Source organism: Humulus lupulus, chromosome 3 (genome assembly GCF_963169125.1).
Source record: "Humulus lupulus chromosome 3, drHumLupu1.1, whole genome shotgun sequence".
Lineage (NCBI taxonomy): Eukaryota > Viridiplantae > Streptophyta > Magnoliopsida > Rosales > Cannabaceae > Humulus > Humulus lupulus.
In genome coordinates, this window is record NC_084795.1 from 18,517,986 (window position 1) to 18,535,855 (window position 17,870).

General features: G+C 43.2%; 1 protein-coding gene across 1 annotated transcript; it reads right to left on the bottom strand.

Annotated features, from left to right (window-relative positions):
- Positions 1-440: 440 nt before the first annotated feature.
- Positions 441-1,229, bottom strand: LOC133823714 (secreted RxLR effector protein 161-like). Its single transcript, XM_062256560.1, has one exon. It carries the CDS (start codon positions 1,227-1,229, stop codon positions 441-443), a length of 789 nt encoding a protein of 262 aa, XP_062112544.1.
- Between the last annotated feature and the right edge of the window lie 16,641 nt (positions 1,230-17,870).

Below are 17,870 nucleotides of genomic sequence, written 5' to 3' on the forward strand. Positions count from 1 at the left end.
AAGTCAAATCCACTATATCTGAAACTAGATTACACCCTCCAAACTCTCAAGATTACAACAACACTCATCCAACTTCTCTTGAAACACTCTCTCTCTAGAGTATTACAACACAGTTCTTGCTCTCAGCCAAAACTCTCAGAAATTGAATACACTTAGGTTGATCAGGCCTAAAACTATATATAGGGTCAAGATACAAGAGCTAAAGAGACAAACTGAAACTAACAACAATTAGTTAGTCTGTTACAACTTACTGGTGTCCGCGCAGATACAACTAGAGAAAACGTAGATGCAACTGAAAACACCAGATTACTGTGAGCTTTCATTTTGCTAATCTTTTGATTGGTTGAGGAAAGAAGTCACAATCTTCACAATTCTCCACCTTGACTTCTTATTCCGAAACAGGGTTCAGTGGATTAGACAACGCTGCCTTAGCTTTAGCTCTAAGGGATTCCCATCTTGATGCCAAGCAAGTTCAAGGCCGAAGTGAACTTGCTCACGGGTATGACCTTAGTCATCATATCAGCTGGGTTTATCTCAGTGGATATCTTCACAATCTTGACAAGTTGTTTTGAGACAATATCCCTGAGAAAATGGAGTTTAACATCTATGTGTTTCGTTCTTTTATGAAACACAGTATTCTTAGACAAATGTATTGCACTTTGTGAATCACAATGTACAATCACATGGTCTTGTCTAAATCCCAGCTCACTCATCATCCATTTTAACCAAAGAGCTTCTTTTACTACTTCTGTGAGAGCTATGTATTCTGCTTCAGTCGAGGAGAGAGCCACAACATGTTGTAAATTAGACTTCCAGCTTACAACATTCCCTCCAACAGTGAAAACATACCCAGATAAAGATCTTCTTTTATCATAATCTCCAGCAAAATCTGAGTCACAATACCCCATAACTTCACATTGTTTCTGGTCTGACTTTGTGTACAAAATCTGTAGGTTTGCAGTGCCCTTCCTGTACCTTAGTAACCATTTCACAGCTTGCCAATGTTCCAAGCTTGGTTTGCTCATAAACCTACTAACCAAACCAATTCCATATGCTAAATCAGGTCTTGTTGATACCATAGCATACATAATGCTACCAACAGCATTAGCATAAGGAACTCCCTTCATCTTTTCTTCTTCAAAAGACGCTTCTTCTTCTGTAAGAGACTTTAGCTTGAAGTGGTCTCCAATGGGAGTGTTGAAAGATCTGGCTTCCTTTTGATCAAACATTCCCACTACCTTCTTGAGACAATCTCAACATGCCCTCATTTATGTCTCTAGATATCTCTATTCTCAAAATCTTGACAGCTGCCCCCAAATACTTCATATCAAATTCTTGACTTAGCATCTCCTTGAGCCTTTCCATTTCTGATATGTGTTTACATGCTATAAGCATGTCATCCACATAGATTAACAAGTAGATGTAGCTTCCATCTTCAAGAACTTTGAAGTAAACACAACTATCAAACTTTGATCTTTGAAACTTCTGTCTCGGCATAAAATCATCAAATCTGAAGTATCATTGTCTTGGTGACTGTTTCAAACCGTATAGAGATTTCTTCAGCAAGCACACCTCCTCTTCCATCCCTGGCTGTATGAATCCTTCATGTTGTTGCATGTGTATTTCTTCATCAAGATTACCATGAAGAAATGTTGTCCTCACATCAAGTTGATCCAATTCTAAATTTTGAATTGCAGTGATAGCCAATATAATTCTTATAGAAGTATGTTTGACAACAGGAGAAAACACTTCATGATAGTCTATCCCTTCAACTTGAGAAAAGCCTTTTGCCACCAACCTTGCCTTGAATCGAGGTAGCTCAACTCCTTCAATCCCTAGTTTTCTCTTGTAAACCCATTTGCACCCTATTACTCTTTTGTTCTTAGGTTTATCCACCAGAATCCATGTCTCATTCTTGGATAAAGACTCCATCTCTTCTTTCATAGCCTTATTCCATTTACTCCATTCAGCAATATTCTTAGCTTCCTTGTAGCAAATAGGTTCATGTAGCTCTAGTAAATCAGCTACACTAAGGGCAAAAGCAGTAATTTCAGCATGTGCAAATCTTTCAGGAGGTCTGATCTGTCTCCTTGCTTTATCTCTAGCCAAGAGATAATCCGAAGCTTAAGTATCTCTGCCATCAGCTTCAGTGCCATCTGCATCACTTCCAGATGCATCTCCAAGCTCACTCTCCTGAACTCCACATTGATTCTCATTCTGTGATGTTTCTCTCAATTCAATCTGCATAGTATCTTTCTGCTCAGCTTGTTTAGAGCTGGCTTGATCACTAAATTTCATGTTAGTTTTATAAAAGCAGTGCTCATTTAATATAACATCACGACTGATAATGCATTTTTTCTCATCTATTAACCAAAATTTATAACCCTTGACACCACTTGGATAACCAAGAAACACACCCTTCATAGACCTAGGATTCAACTTCCCCTGACTAATATGAACATAACCTATACAACCAAAAGGTTTCAGGTGACTGTAACTTGGTTTATGTCCGGACCAAACATGTTCAGGAACCTTACAATCTAATGCAGATGAAGGTGACCTATTAATGAGGTAGCAAGCAGTAGCAGCTGCCTCTGCCCAAAATGTTTTTGGCAAACCTGAATCAGCTAGCATGCATCTAACCTTATTCATGATTGTTCTGTTCATTCTCTCAGCAAGACCATTTTGCTGAGGGGTGTTCCTAACCGTATGGTGCCTAACAATGCCATTTTCAGTGCAATAAGAATCAAACTCAGCATTACAGAATTCCAAACCATTGTCAGTTCTAAGTTTCTTAACTTTCTTCATGGTTTGATTTTCTACCATAATTTTCCATTCTCTAAACCTTCCAAAAGCCTCATCCTTAGTTCTAAGAAAATAGATCCACACTTTCCTAGAATAGTCATCAATAATAGAAAGGAAATATTGAGCTTTACCTAGAGATAATGGAACTTGGGATGAACCCCATAAGTCAGAATGAATGTATTCCAATATTCCTTTGGTTTTATGAGTTGAACTTGCAAATTTCAACCTGTGAGTTTTTCCTACAACACAAGTCTCACAAAACTGTAAGTCTGAAATATATTTAGAGTTCAAGAAACCTTGCTTACCAAGTTCTACCATTCCCTTGTGGCTCATGTGCCCAAGTCGTTTGTGCCATAATTCTGTGGTATTAGGTTCTGTAGTTGAATCTCTAGCAGACCCAGTTGAAACTCCAGCAGACCCAGTTATGGTCTCTCCTTGTAGTATGTAAAGTCCTTGTCTTAGCTCACCTCTCATAAACACCATTGCACCTTTGGATACTCTCAAGACTCCACCTTCAGCTTTGTAGCTATATCCTTTGGAATCTAAAACACCAAGAGACAATAAATTTCTTTTTAGTTCAGGTATAAATCTAACATTAGAAAGTACCTTTATGGTGCCATCTCTCAATTTGATCTTGATAGAACCAATTCCTTGAATTCTGCATGTGCTGTTATTTCCCATCAACACTTGCCCTGTACTTTCTTCTTTTAGATCAAAGAACCAATCTTTTCTTGGTGACATGTGAAATGTACACCCAGAACCCATAACCCATTCATCCTTAGGATCACTGGTTGACACAGTCAGAACATCAGCTTCCATAGATCCATCTGTGACATGAGCTTCATCATTGTTGTCTTGCTTTTGTCCTTCATTTCTTCTCTGTGGGCAGTTTCATCTGAAGTGACCTTCTTGGTTACAAATCGAGCAAGTTTTCCTTGGTTTTGACTTGGATCTTGATCTCCCTTTGCCTTTTCCATTTCTATGGTTGTTGCCATCTTTTCTTTCAGATCTTCCTCTCACATTTAGACCTTCGGCTTGAGATCTTGACACCTTAACATTAGCTTTCAGATCTAATTCCTTTGAGTATGCAGCACCAATCACTTCTTGCAGTGACAATGTATCTTTACCATACTTCAAAGTGTCTCTCAGATTATCATAGGCCTTTGGGAGTGAGTTCAATAGAAAGATTGCTTGATCCTCTTCTTCAATCTTTACTTCAATTTACTCCAAATCTGAAACTAGCTTGGTGAAGTCGTCTATATTATCATCAATAGACTTGGATTCCTCCATCTTGAATCCATAGAATCTTTGTTTGAGATAGATTTGATTTGGTAATGCCTTGGTCATGTACAACTGTTCTAACTTCTTCCACATATCATGAACTGTTTCTTCTTTAATTACTTTCTTCAAAACTTGATCATTCAAACTCAGAATGATTGTGTTCTTTGCCTTTTTCAGCACCTCTGCTTTTTTTTCCATCTTAGCCATCTTACTTTCTTCTTGTAGGGCTTCTTCACATCCAAGATTGCCCATATGAGCCATCATCTTTGCACGCCATAGACTGAAATCATTCTTGCCATCAAATTTCTCCACCTCAAACTTAGAAGTCGACATATTGAAGAGAATTGCTCCTGGCCAGCGAACAAGTTCTCAATTGCGGAAGTACTTCGAAGTTCTTGATCTTTCTTGGAGAAAATCACAGTCGAAGATGGTGAAGAATGCAGCCACTCTAAACTTGGCTCTGATACCAGTTGTTGGGGTTTGATTAGGACCTGCACAACACAGCCAATACAGTGCACAAAGAATAGCAACAAAGAAGAACAAGTAATAGACAATTTAAACAAACCCAAAATAATCAAAAGTAAAACACAAAAGAAAGAACACCAAGAATACTTGGTTCAGATGCAACCAGTTTGATTGATCCTACATCCAAGGCTAGGCAGCAATGCCTAAGTCAAATCCACTATATCTGAAACTAGATTACACCCTCCAAACTCTCAAGATTACAACAACACTCATCCAACTTCTCTTGAAACACTCTCTCTCTAGAGTATTACAACATAGTTCTTGCTCTCAGCCAAAACTCTCAGAAATTGAATACACTTAGGTTGATCAGGCCTAAAACTATATATAGGGTCGAGATACAAGAACTAAAGAGACAAACTGAAACTAACAACAACTAGTTAGTCTGTTACAACTTACTGGTGTCCGCGCAGATACAACTAGAGAAAACGTAGATGTAACTGAAAACACCAGATTACTGTGAGCTTTCATTTTACTAATCTTTTGATTGGTTGAGGAAAGAAGTCACAATCTTCACAGCCCCTAACATAAGTTTTCACTCTTTTTCTGATATTGTCTTCTCTCTCTCTCTCTCTCTCTCTCTGTAACGCCCTGGATAACCAAGACCGTTACACTGTGTGTTTAAAATAGTGCAAGACTTGCTAACCAAGTCATTCAGACAAAGTGTAAACTCTATACCATTATCAGAGTAGGAATAAAAAGATTTTGGTCACAAACAGGCTATTTTCATCAAAAATGACGGTTTAATACATGGAGATTCAAAACAGGGTTTAGATGTCTTAGTTACAACAAATTCTAGAAGTTAAAAATAGTTCAAGCCACTCTAATGGCAAAATATACATTTTAGGTTTCCGTTCCTGTACAATTTCTCGACCGTGGCGGCCGAGCAGCTGACGATGTACACCTCGCCCCCAGAGCTCTCCAACTCATGGTTGATTCAGCCTACCCTTGCCTTTACCTGCACCACGTAGCACCCGTGAGCCAAGGCCCAGCAAGAAAGCATAATTACATAGCAAGATCAGCAACACTTGTCAAATATTTCACAATGCTCAACTAAGAATTCAATATTTCATAACACTTATCCAATCAGTAATAACAGTTTGCCATCCAAACAGTCAACCAACTATATTCATTACACAATATTCACATTCATAACCAATAGATTGCCATGTCCATCAAATAACATTCAGGGTTGGCGCCCTTAGTCGCACCCTCTATTTAACACACTGTCCTCGGCTCATTAGGGCCGCCCCCAGTGTAATAATCACTGACTCCGGCCAGCTTAACCGAGCTCAGTGATAAATAAGTTGCCTCAGCTACCAGTGGCCGAGCCGCGCCCCAGTGCGCAAATATTGATTCCGACACCCTTAGGCCGGTAATCGCATGTCTCATGGCATAACAACACCATCTCACGACATGATATACAAATGTAGGGAGCTCTTAGTCCCATTGTGTCCACATGGTTAATCACATTCACATAACAATGCATACAAACATAGGGAACACTTAGTCCTAACCTAACCACATACTTAGGTGCAGCTTTCTTACCTGTATCCCAAGCTTCTGATGCCCCAAAGCCGCGAGCACGGTCCTTATCCCGAGCCTCACCAAAGACCTAGTCACAACACAAACGAAACATCCTTTATCACTAACCAATCCAAATCTACTTCTCGGAACCAATCCTACACTCTCGGAATGCCCCAAATCCCTAAAACAACGCACCAAAGACATCCCCCGAATCCCCGGAGCAAAGGCTCAAAATTGCAAAATATCACATTCTGAAAATGGCCTAGCGTCGCGGCGCTGCCCTATAGGGCCGCGGCGCCCAGCAAGTCAGAGAGCTCACCCCTGCCCTGAAACAGCCTTGCGCCGCGGCGCGCTAGAACAGCGCCGCGGCGCTCCTTCGCGAACCCATAAATCTGGGCATTTCCTTGCGTTTTTCCCGAACCTAAACCATTCCAAATCCTCCCAAACAAGTACCTAAGCCCCAGAAATCAATTCAAAACCCCAAATGAACCCTTTAACAACCTATAAACATCACAAACAACCCCAATCACACAAACACACCCAAGATCCTATCTTGAGTTTCAAATTCCTAAAACTCAAACCATGGATTCCAAAACTATAAATCAAGCCTCTAGAACCTTAAACCACTCCAATTACGAAAATTAAACATAATAAACTCTTACCTCAGTCAAGAAACCAGCTTGAATTCTCCTCAACTCTAGCTTCAAGTCACCTTCCTCTTGATTATCCCAATTCTGAATTCATGCCAAAACCAGCCACTATCTTCTTTCAATTCATGCTTATTCTCCAAAATCTAGACTTGAAACTTACACAAATTATAGACAAACCCTTACCTCTGAGTAATCTTGATTCATGCTCAATTTAGTTGCCTAGAACCATCAAAGCTCTCCTCCTAGGTCTCCCAACTTCAGCTTTCCTCTTCTTCCCTTTTCTTCTATCTTTTCCTCACATTTCAGCATAAATCAATTCCCAACCAAGTGTTTTACGTGACCCCCCTTTCCTTCAGCTGAAGTAATCCAAATCCTTGCCTAATGACCACTTTACCCTTCCATCTATTTCCCATTCCAACTAAACCTCAAGGCCCTTTTTGTCATTCCTACTTCCTTACAATTCTACCACTTCTTTTAACCAAACTTGTTACTCTCTATGGTTACTAACAGTTACACAAGTTACCAAACCACCAGTTACCAATATCTCGCAAGAACTAAATTACAAAATCCCCAAAATACCCCTAGGCTCCTCCCGAGCCGGGTATAAAATCCCGTTGTGACTTTTGAGTTATCTAGCTCTCTAGGACCGTCTCGGCACGTGCATCGCATTGATATCACCACACCCACGTGGTACAAATCACATCACATAATTATCACACTTATGCCCTCAACGGGCTAAAATTATCACATTTCATAATACACACAGTCATGCATCTCAAATACTCAAATAGTTATATAACATGCTTAAAATCATAATCATGCGTCTTAATCATTAAATTCACGCATACTTCCCATTATGCCCTCCAGGCACGCTAATCAAGGCCCTTAAGCCTTATTAGAAAATTTGGGTCGTTACACTCTCTCTCTCTCACGTTTTCCCTTCTCTCAAGATCTCTCACTCAAAAAAAACAAGGCAACCACCATGTATTCTCTTGATCTATAATAATTTTGGAGCTCATCTAATCTGATATTTGAAGTTGTTCTTTGTGCAAGTTTTGAATTCTATAGGCAAGAAACTCCATTTTGGGTTTGGGATCTGTTGACGCCGTTTTTCGTCAAACAGTGAAAGAAGAGCACGTAAACAATAACTGAAAATGGCCAATTGACATAAAACAATGTAAACACACGATTTTTACGTGGTTCAGCAGTTAAATCTGTCTATTCCACGAGTCTTTGTTATTAAACTCAAGATTATCTCTAGGAATTCTTCAAGAATGAATTCTCCAGAGTTTTCTCTCAAGGATCAGAATTTCAGTCCTTTACAATGGTGCATGGCTTCTCTATTAATAGAGAAGGCTAAAGAATACTATCCCACATGTTTTGGGTAGTTACTCTTTTTGTATAAATAAAATAAATGGCTTTAAATGCCTATAATCAGATATAAAAGGAAACGTCCCCTGAAGACCAGGAGACGTATAATACCAAATAATATCTCACGATTCTAGGGGATTTACAATAATAAATGAGAATTACATCCCATATTTATAACACTTGTAGATATTCAAGGTGGTTATCGCGTATCTCTAAGGCTTTAGCCTCCAGGTTTCCCGTCATCTATCGAGCTTAGGAATATCTCCTGAGGCCACACGGCTTTCGAGATCGTACGTATCGTCGAGCTCGGGACCCCTGATCCGAAGTCGTCCCTGAAGATGAGTGTGTTCCCAGAGCTATCTTCCGAGATCATGAATACTTCGAGGTCGTCTATATCCTGCAAGCTCGACATACAATCCTGGAGCATGTTTCCAAACTCATGGGTCCACTGATTTGCGAATCCAACTTTCGAGGTCATAATTAACATAGCTCGAAATCTGGGTATAACATCTTGCCCCCTCAAAAGTATTTGTTCGAATCCTAAGAGAAGGAAACTTTTGAACTACTTTCTTTGAGAACTGTACCGTCATACACTCTTGAAAATGGACACGCGTCAATTGGGCATTGCTCATTGTTGGTACTTGAGTACCTTGGAAACACGCCCACGATCGTCCGTCTGACACCTTTTCGGCGCCATCTTGTCATTGATCCCTGACCGTTGGATTTTGCAAGGATTTTTTTCAACGTTCCAGATTAATGCCTTTTTCCCACCTATATATACAAGATCCTACTCTTCGTCTTCATTTTTACCTTCGTTTACCAAGAGCAAGAAAAGAAGAAAAAAGAAACCAGAGACCTCCACATAAAAAGTTTCCAATCTGTGCATGTTTTCTCGGCCAAAGAAACAAAGGAATCCTGGTCTGTTCGAGTCCGTGAGTTCCTATTTGCAACCTCTTCTTCAATCAACAATCTCCCTGCAGTCGCCATTATTGTGTAAGTAAGCAATCTATGTTTCCCATTTTGTCAGTTTTTATTCAAACTGTTCTTCCTGTGTATGTTTATATACTAGTTTACATCCTAAGCATAATGCGATAGGAGGTTTTGATCCGATAGGCTCAGATGCTTTTTAGACTCCCGTACTGGATTTACATCACTGGCTTATACCCAGTTTTCATATTTGAGTGAGGTTCCAATTTTTCTGGGTTTTGAAATTTTTAGGCAACGTTTCTTGTACACTAAGTTTTCGGATAAAAACATGGGCCTTGATAAATGCACGAAACCCAAAGACGCCTTTCCTGGTTAACCGCCACTCTTCTTTCCCTTGAATTTCGGGATTTTCAAAAAATTATCCACGCTCCTTTTCTTTTTCGTGGAATACACGCCCCTGACTCCTCAATAAGGGTCTTAATATTTAGTTTGTCTCGTTCCTAAATCTCCGAGCTCATTCCATCAAGCTCGTGATTCTTGTATGCATGGCCCTCACCATTTTTTCTTTCTCGTTAAATGTCACAGAATCTGGAAAGACGGTGGGGGTCATCGCAGGCAATCCCTTACGAGCCAAAATCTCCGAGCCCAGATTCGCTGTTCGCCCGGAATCAACGTCGATAAGAGAATACGAGCTTGCGCGCGAGCAAGAGGACATTCGAGCTCATTACCGCCGTCAGATAGACGAAGTCATCGAGGGGAAGAGGAGAGTTCTTCGGGAGGCCATCTATCCGGAATCTAATTCAGGCCCTAGGCTGATTTCTCTCGATCCTGCTTTAAAGGTTACTGTCGCATACCCCCCCGGAGAGCTCAAATTTTCATTAATGGGGGAACCTTCCTCCTCACAGCCGAGGAGAGAGATGTTCGAGGCCGAGCTCTACTGGAGCACGGTTACCACAACCAGTCAAATAACTGAAATCCTAGCTTTCCATGGCCTTGGTTTGTCAGGCACCTTGAAGTGTCGAGCTCCGACTGGTCAAGAATGGAGTTGCTTCGCCCTTGGCGGCCGTGACGCCACAGTGAAATATGCGGCATGGAGCCAAGAACATATGAGGGCAGGAGCACTACTGCCCTTGAAGTCTTTTTTCAAAGACTTTACTGATTTCGTTGGGTTGGCTCCGTTCCAACTCAACACCAATTCGTACAGGGTGTTGTCTGCCCTGAGGTCCTTGTACCACGAGCTGGGGTGGGAAGGACCTTCACCTCAAGAGATTTTATATCTCTTTTGTTTAAAAAGTAACCCCTCCCAAGCTCGGGGAGGGGATGGCTTTTACTACCTCTCGAGCTACCCCAAGGAGACGAAGGTTTTTGGGGATCTTCCCAACCACCCGCCTGATTTCAAAAGAGCCTTCTTCTGGACAGATGGTCTGTCCCCGTCTCGACATTATTCGTTCAGGTGGATTCGTAAGTATTCTCATTACCTTTATTTTTGTGCTCGAGACTTTAGTTCTTAAATCCATATTTAGTTGAAATGTGTTTCGCCTTTCAGCTAATTTTCAGCGTCCCACCCCTAATGAAGCAATGAAGGGGCACAGAGAGGCCTTGCTCCAACTCCCTTATGGCAGGAGGTCTCTCTCGTACCTATTACATGAGGGCAAGCTCCGAGCTTGTGGGCTGTTGGGAGAGGGCCAGTCAACCTATGACTGGTCCAATAAAAAATATGAACACTGGGAGGAGGTGCCACTGCCCACAGGCGCCCTTCCTTCGAGGAGAGAAACGAGGCCGCCACTTCCAGTTCGCCCAAGGAGCCCACTGTCTGGGAATGAGGCTAATGATGAAGCCTCGTGCTCGGATTCGGATGAAGGTAAAGTCCTTCCTACCTCGAGAATGTGGTCCCCGACCTTACTAAAACACAGGCCCAATAGGCTAGTCTCGTGCCCACGGGATAGATACCACTTCTACATATGGAGTTGGGTAGATGACTGCGTCCATAGGTTTGATAGTGGGCTCGGGAAATACGACACCATGTACACCACGGATGAGATGTGGAACGGGATAGCCGTTCAGTATGGGACCAACGATTATAGGGACCTCTCGAGGTTATCACCCACATATAGGGAAGGCACTCCCCCCGCCTCCTCTGAAGACGGGGGAATTTCTTGGTCCCCAAGTTCGAGCTCGGGGGAGAGTTCCAGTTAGGTTTTTTCTTTACCTGGTTTCCCTCTCTTTTCAAACTTATTATTATTGTCTAACTCATTGTAACTGTGCAGGTGTCATGAATCCCGACCTCGACGCTGTGCTCTTTAGCGATGGGGGAGCTGGCGCCCAGAGGAGCAAGCGTCCGAGAATACCAGGGAGGTCCGACCGACCGTCCAAGGTACCCAGATGCCGCGAGACGACCCCCATGGCCCAGACTAATGTGAGCACAGCCACGGAACCGACTGTCCAGGTTGATGCGCCTGGCTCGACCGTGCCCATCTTGCTTCCTCCGATCGAAACTCAAATAGCAGTTGTTCGGCCCCCGAAGAAACCTTCTACCTCCAAGGTTCAGCTGCCGATGGCCCGAACTCATATTGAGGAGTTCGTGCTTGACGGTACCGCTGGGACCCAAGGGGCTATGCTCAGCTCGGATGTCCTTTCTCGGGTGGGTCAAAGATTTTCGGGCTTTGGCGCCGACCACTGGGACCTCGTGCACAAGGCCTCGGATTGCAATACTCTTTACGACAAGAGTATCGAGCTTACTGCCGTGGTAACCTTCGTAACTCTCCTTTAAATGTTTGTACCTCAGCCCGCGATCTAATTCGTTCTTTGTGTTTCAGGCCCTTGTCGTTTCGGCACAGCTCAACTATAAGCTGACCAACGAGGTACAAACGAGCATGTCTCTGGCCCAGAAATCGAAGGATCTCGAGCTTAAGATGGCTGACGAGCTCAAAGACTCGAAGTCTGAACTTGAAAAAATGAAGACCCGTCTCGAGGAGCTGGAAAAGTCGAATGCCGAGCTCAAGAAGGCCAATGCCAAGCTCGAAGAGGAGAAATCTGTCACCTTCGACTTCATGGAGAGTGAGAAGGCCCGCCTCCTGGACGAGTATAAGGAGCAGAAGGAGAAAGCGGTCGACCAGGCCATGTACAAGCTTTGGGCTGATAATGCCGACCTCGAAACCAGCTTCCTGGGCCCTCTCGAGGCCACATATGTTGAGCGGTGGAATGCCCGTCTCGAGGCCAGTGAAGCTGCTCGAGAGGCGGCTCAGAAGGATAGTCATGCTATTCGTCCTGGGGGGTCCGGTGCTACTGATGCTGAGAAGGCCAAGGAGACTCCTCTTCCTTAACTCTAATCTCGGGGAAATCATTTATTGGGGCTGCGTCCCCCTATTTTTGTAACTATCTTAATTTATGCCCACAGGGCTGATACAATTTCTTTAAATATTACTTACATGTGCTTTACATTTCTTGGTTCGAAATATTTTGCACATTTTTTTATGGATGAATCAGTTATGTTTATTTATTCATACAAACATAGTTTGGATTTTAGGCTCGAAACTCGATGCATTCATGCATAGTTTGTTCGAATTATCCGCTTCCGACCTCGTTATTTATCAAGGTCGGATATTACTTTAACCACGAACCCAGAAGTACTTATATGGTATGTAACGTATATGATTTGGTTATATCTTTTTTGTTTAGTCACTTTTCCTCATCCTCAGTTTTTGCTCCGAGGTTAAGAGTTCGAAACTATTTTTCTTTAAGATATTCCAGCCTCGATCTCGACTTATCTCGAAGTAGGTTTAGGTTCCTACTTATCATCGATCAATTTTTTGGCCGGTTTGTTCCAAACCTGTTAAGTTTGCACATCTGGTTAACTCCAAATGTTTTAGGTTTTTGATGATTCGGTTATGTCCGAACTATCTAAGCTCGCGTACTTGGTTATATCCAAATACTTTTTGATAATTCGGTTATGTTCGAACTATCTAAACTCGCGTTCTTGGTTACATCCAAATACTTTATGTTTCTGATAATTCGGTTATGTCCGAACTATCTAAGCTCGCGTACTTGGTTATATCCAAATACTTTTTGATAATTCGGTTATGTCCGAACTATCTAAGCTTCGCGTATTTGGTTATATCCAAATACTTTTGTATATATTTTTTATTTTTTAAGCTGATGGTATGTATACCAATGATGCCCCCTTAATATCCTATGAGTGTGACCATAGGTTATTAAATTAAGAGAGATTGCAAAAATAAAAATAAAATAAAAAGAGATTACATATTGAACAAAATAGATCTTTTATTTGATGGAATTCAAAAACAAACAAGCTAATACATATAGAAAATCATGGTTACAGGCAGCACACTTCCTATACTACTGATAGTAAGGTCTAAGGTGTTCGCCATTCCATGCTCGCGGTACTAGGCTCTCGTCCAATCTCACAAGTTTGTAGGTCAGATTACTGACTCTTTCTGGTATGGTCCTTCCCAGTTCGACCCGAGCACTCCAGCTGCGGGATCTCGGGTTGCTAAGAATACGCGCCTCAACACCAGATCTCCCATTCCGAAATTTCGATCTCGAACCCTCTTGTTGAAATATTTGATAGTGCGTTGCTGGTAATCGGCATTTCTCAGCTGGGTCTCTTCTCTTTTTTCTTCGATCAAGTCTAGGGTTTCTTCGAGCTGAGTGTGATTTGAATTCTGATCGTAAATTTGAGTTCGAATCGTTGGGATTTCGACCTCGATAGGCAACATTGCCTCGCAGCCGTATGCTAGAGAGAACGGGGTATGTCCTGTTGATGTCCGAGCTGTGGTCCTATACCCCCAAAGGACTTGAGGCAATTCCTCGGGCCATCGTCCCTTTGCTTCCTCCAACTTTTTCTTTAGTGAACTGTTGAGAGTTTTGTTAACGGCTTCGACCTGACCATTCGCTTGAGGGTGAGCCACTGATGAAAAACTCTTTATTATGCCATTCTTTTCACAAAAGTTGGTGAACAAATCGCAATCGAACTGGGTTCCGTTATTGGAAACGATCTTCCTCGGTACTCCGTATCGGCATACGATGTTTTTTACCACGAAATCAAGGATCTTTTTCGAAGTTATGGTCGCCAATGGTTCAGCCTCCGTCCATTTTGTGAAGTAATCCACGGCGACTACAGCATATTTTACTCCGCCTTTGCCAGTCGGGAGAAAGCCTATGAGGTCGATGCCCCATACTGCAAAAGGCCATGGGGATGTCAACATGGTCAACTCGGATGGTGGGGCTCGGGGTATCGTGGCGAATCTCTGGCATTTGTCGCATTTCTTCACATAATCGAAATAATCTGTTTTAATGGTTGGCCAGAAATATCCCTGGCGTATTATTTTCTTGGATAGGCTATGCCCCCCGGTGTGATCTCCGTAGAATCCTTCATGGATTTCTTTAATGATTTTCTTAGCTTCGGGAGGGGTTACGCACCTGAGTAACGGCATGGAATATCCCCTTCAGTATAGCCTTCCATCCATAATTGTGTAACGGGGAAGTTGATACATCAACTTTCGAGCTTGGCTCCGATCTTTTGGAAGAACTCCGTTTTCGAGATAATTAACTATGGGGATCATCCAGGTCGGCTCTGTTTCGATCATACACACATCTTTCCCTTCTGGCTCGTTAATGCTAGGTGTTGATAGATGTTCTATGGGCACAACATTCAGCTCTTCGTTTTCGAGGGACGTGGCGAGTCGAGCTAAGGCATCTGCATTCGAGTTCTGATCGCGGGGAACTTGTTCGATTGTATAGAATTCGAAACTCTCTAACGCGGATTTTGCCTTTTCCAAATAAGCTGCCATTCTCGTGCCGCGAGCCTGATATTCTCCCAAGATTTGATTAACCACGAGCTGGGAGTCACTATAGCAATGTATAGCTTTAGCTTTGAGCTCGTTAGCTATATGAAGTCCCGTGAGTAAAGCCTCGTATTCGGCCTCGTTATTCGATGCTTTAAAGTCAAATCTTAAGGCGGAATGAAATCTGCTTCTTGCGGGGGTAACCAAAATGACCCCTGCCCCTGCTCCATTTTCATTTGACGAGCCGTCGACGTAGAGTTTCTACAGCTCGTGGGCCGTGGTTATTACCTCGTCGTCGGCTATACCCGTACATTCCACTATAAAGTCTGCCAATGCCTGTGCTTTGATGATCGTTCTCGGGTGGTAGGTGATCTCGAACTGTCCGAGCTCAACAGCCCATTTAAGAAGTCGACCTAAAGCTTCTGGTTTAGATAGGACTTGTCTAAGTGGTTGATCAGTCAGCACATGGATGGGATGTGCCTGAAAGTAGGGGTGGAGCTTCCGAGATGAATGAATTAGACTGAGCGCGAGTTTTTCCATCAATGGATATCTTGACTCTGCCCCCAGTAATCTTTTACTGATGTAGTAAATGGGTCTCTGCACCCTCTCTTCTTCTCGGATGAGCACTGCGCTTATTGCGTGTTCGGTAGTTGAAAGGTATAGGTACAGTATTTCTCCTGTTTCAGGTTTTGACAGGATGGGTGGTTCCGCAAGGTGCTTTTTGAGCTCCTGAAAGGCCAGCTCGCATTCCTCCGTCCATTCAAACTTCTTACCTCCTCTCAATAAGTTGAAAAATGGAAGACCACGATCTGTAGATTTCGAGATGAATCTGCTTAGGGCCGCCATCCTGCCAGTCAGACTTTGGACATCCTTATGCCTTCGAGGTGAGGGCATATCAATTAGGGCCTTGATCTTGTCGGGGTTAGCCTCAATTCCACGAGAGTTTACAATAAAGCCCAGAAACTTTCCCGAAGATACCCCAAAAGTGCACTTTTGAGGATTTAGCTTCATGTTATACTTCTTGAGCACGCCGAAGCACTCTTCGAGGTCATCAACATGGTTCTTGTTAAGTTGAGACTTGACAAGCATGTCATCAACATAAACCTCCATGTTGTTCCCGATTTGTTCCGCAAACATCATGTTTATGAGCCGCTGGTATGTAGCTCCAGCATTCTTGAGCCCGAATAGCATGACATTATAACAATATAGCCCTTTATCCGTGATGAAGCTCGTATGTTCTTGGTCTGGGGCGTGCATGGGAATCTGGTTATATCCAGAATAGGCATTCATGAACGACATCAGGCCATGCCCCGCTGTGGCATCCACGAGCTGGTCAATCCTTGGTAACGGAAAACAATCTTTTGGGCAAGCTTTGTTGAGATCTGAGTAGTCAATACAGGTTCTCCACATCCCATTGGGCTTTGGGACCAACACCGGATTGGCTACCCATTCAGGGTAAAAGGCGTCCCTAATGAAATGGTTTGCCTTTAACCTGTCAACCTCCTCCTTCAGTGCTTTCTTTCTGTTTTCGTCCAGCTGCCTTTGCTTTTGTTGCTTCGGGGGGAAGCTTTTATCTATGTTTAGAGCATGGCTTGCTACATTCGGGCTTATCCCCACCATGTCTGAGTGTGACCATGCAAAGACATCCTGGTTCTTCTTCAGAAAACAGATTAATTGCTATTTGGCCTCGTCTTGGAGGTGTTTTCCAATCTTCACCTTCTTTGAGGGTTCAGCTTCTTCGAGCTGAACTTCTTTGAGCTCCTCTAGAGGTTCGAGGTCAATTTTCTCCTCAATCCTCGGATCAATCTCTTCGTCGATTTCTAAGCGCTCGTTTGCTGATTTATTTTGTATGATAACGAGTGCCTGAGCGCTCGTTTGCTTATTTCCCCTCAAAGAGATGCTATAGCACTCTCTCCCTGCCAACTGGTCTCCTTTTAATGCCCCGACTCCGCTAGGAGTCGGGAACTTAAGGGCCAGATGCCTTACTGATGAAACTACCCCCAGCCCGACCAGGGCGGGTCTCCCGAGCAGCACATTGTAGGCAGATGGCAGGTCTACCACCACGAACTCCATTATCTTGGTCGCCGAGACTGGATAGTCTCCCATGGTCACGGGGAGCTCAATGGATCCCATGCAGGCAGTTCCTTCTCCTAAAAAGTCGTACAAAGTAGTTGCACATGCCTTCAGGTCACGAAGGGAGAGTCCCATTTTTTCGAGGGTCGCTTTGTAAAGGATGTTGACTGAGCTCCCATTATCTATGAGAACTCAGTGGACTCTTTTGTTGGCGAGCTGACGAGTAATAACCAGCGGATCATGATGTGGGAACTGAACATGGGAGGCGTCCTCCTCAGTGAAGGTTATGGGTTGTGATTCAATCCTCTGGCTTTTAGGTGCCCTAGGTTCAGGTTCATAAGGAGACCCGTCCCCTGTCTTAAGCTCGTTAACATATCTCTTTTGGGCATTCCTGCCTCCTCCTGCGAGATGAGGCCCTCCCGAGATGGTTATTACGTCTTCTCCATCTATCGGGGGGGGGCTGTCCTCTTCTCAAGATCGAGAGTTATTATTTTGTGTCGTCGGAGGCGCGGCTACTCTCTGGCTTGCGGCCGTCTGACCAGTATTCTGGTTTTTGACATACTGCCGGAAGTAACCTCTCGAGATCAACCCTTCGATCTCATCCTTTAGTTGTCGACATTCGTCAGTTGTGTGCCCGGTGTCTCTGTGGAACCGGCAATACTTACTGGAATCCCTCTTGGATTTTTGATTTCTCATTGGGTCCGGACGCCTGAAGGGGACCTGGTTTTCATTAGCCAGGTATATGTTTTCCCGAGACTTGTTGAGCTCGGTGTGCACTTTATACACAGAGAAATACCTCTCTCCTTTCTTTTTCTTTCCTCCCTCAGCTTCGGGATTACTTCCTTCGTTCTTTTTCCTCTTGGATGGGTTCTCCATGGCAGGCTTTGATGCCGCTGGGTCCGACGATGTT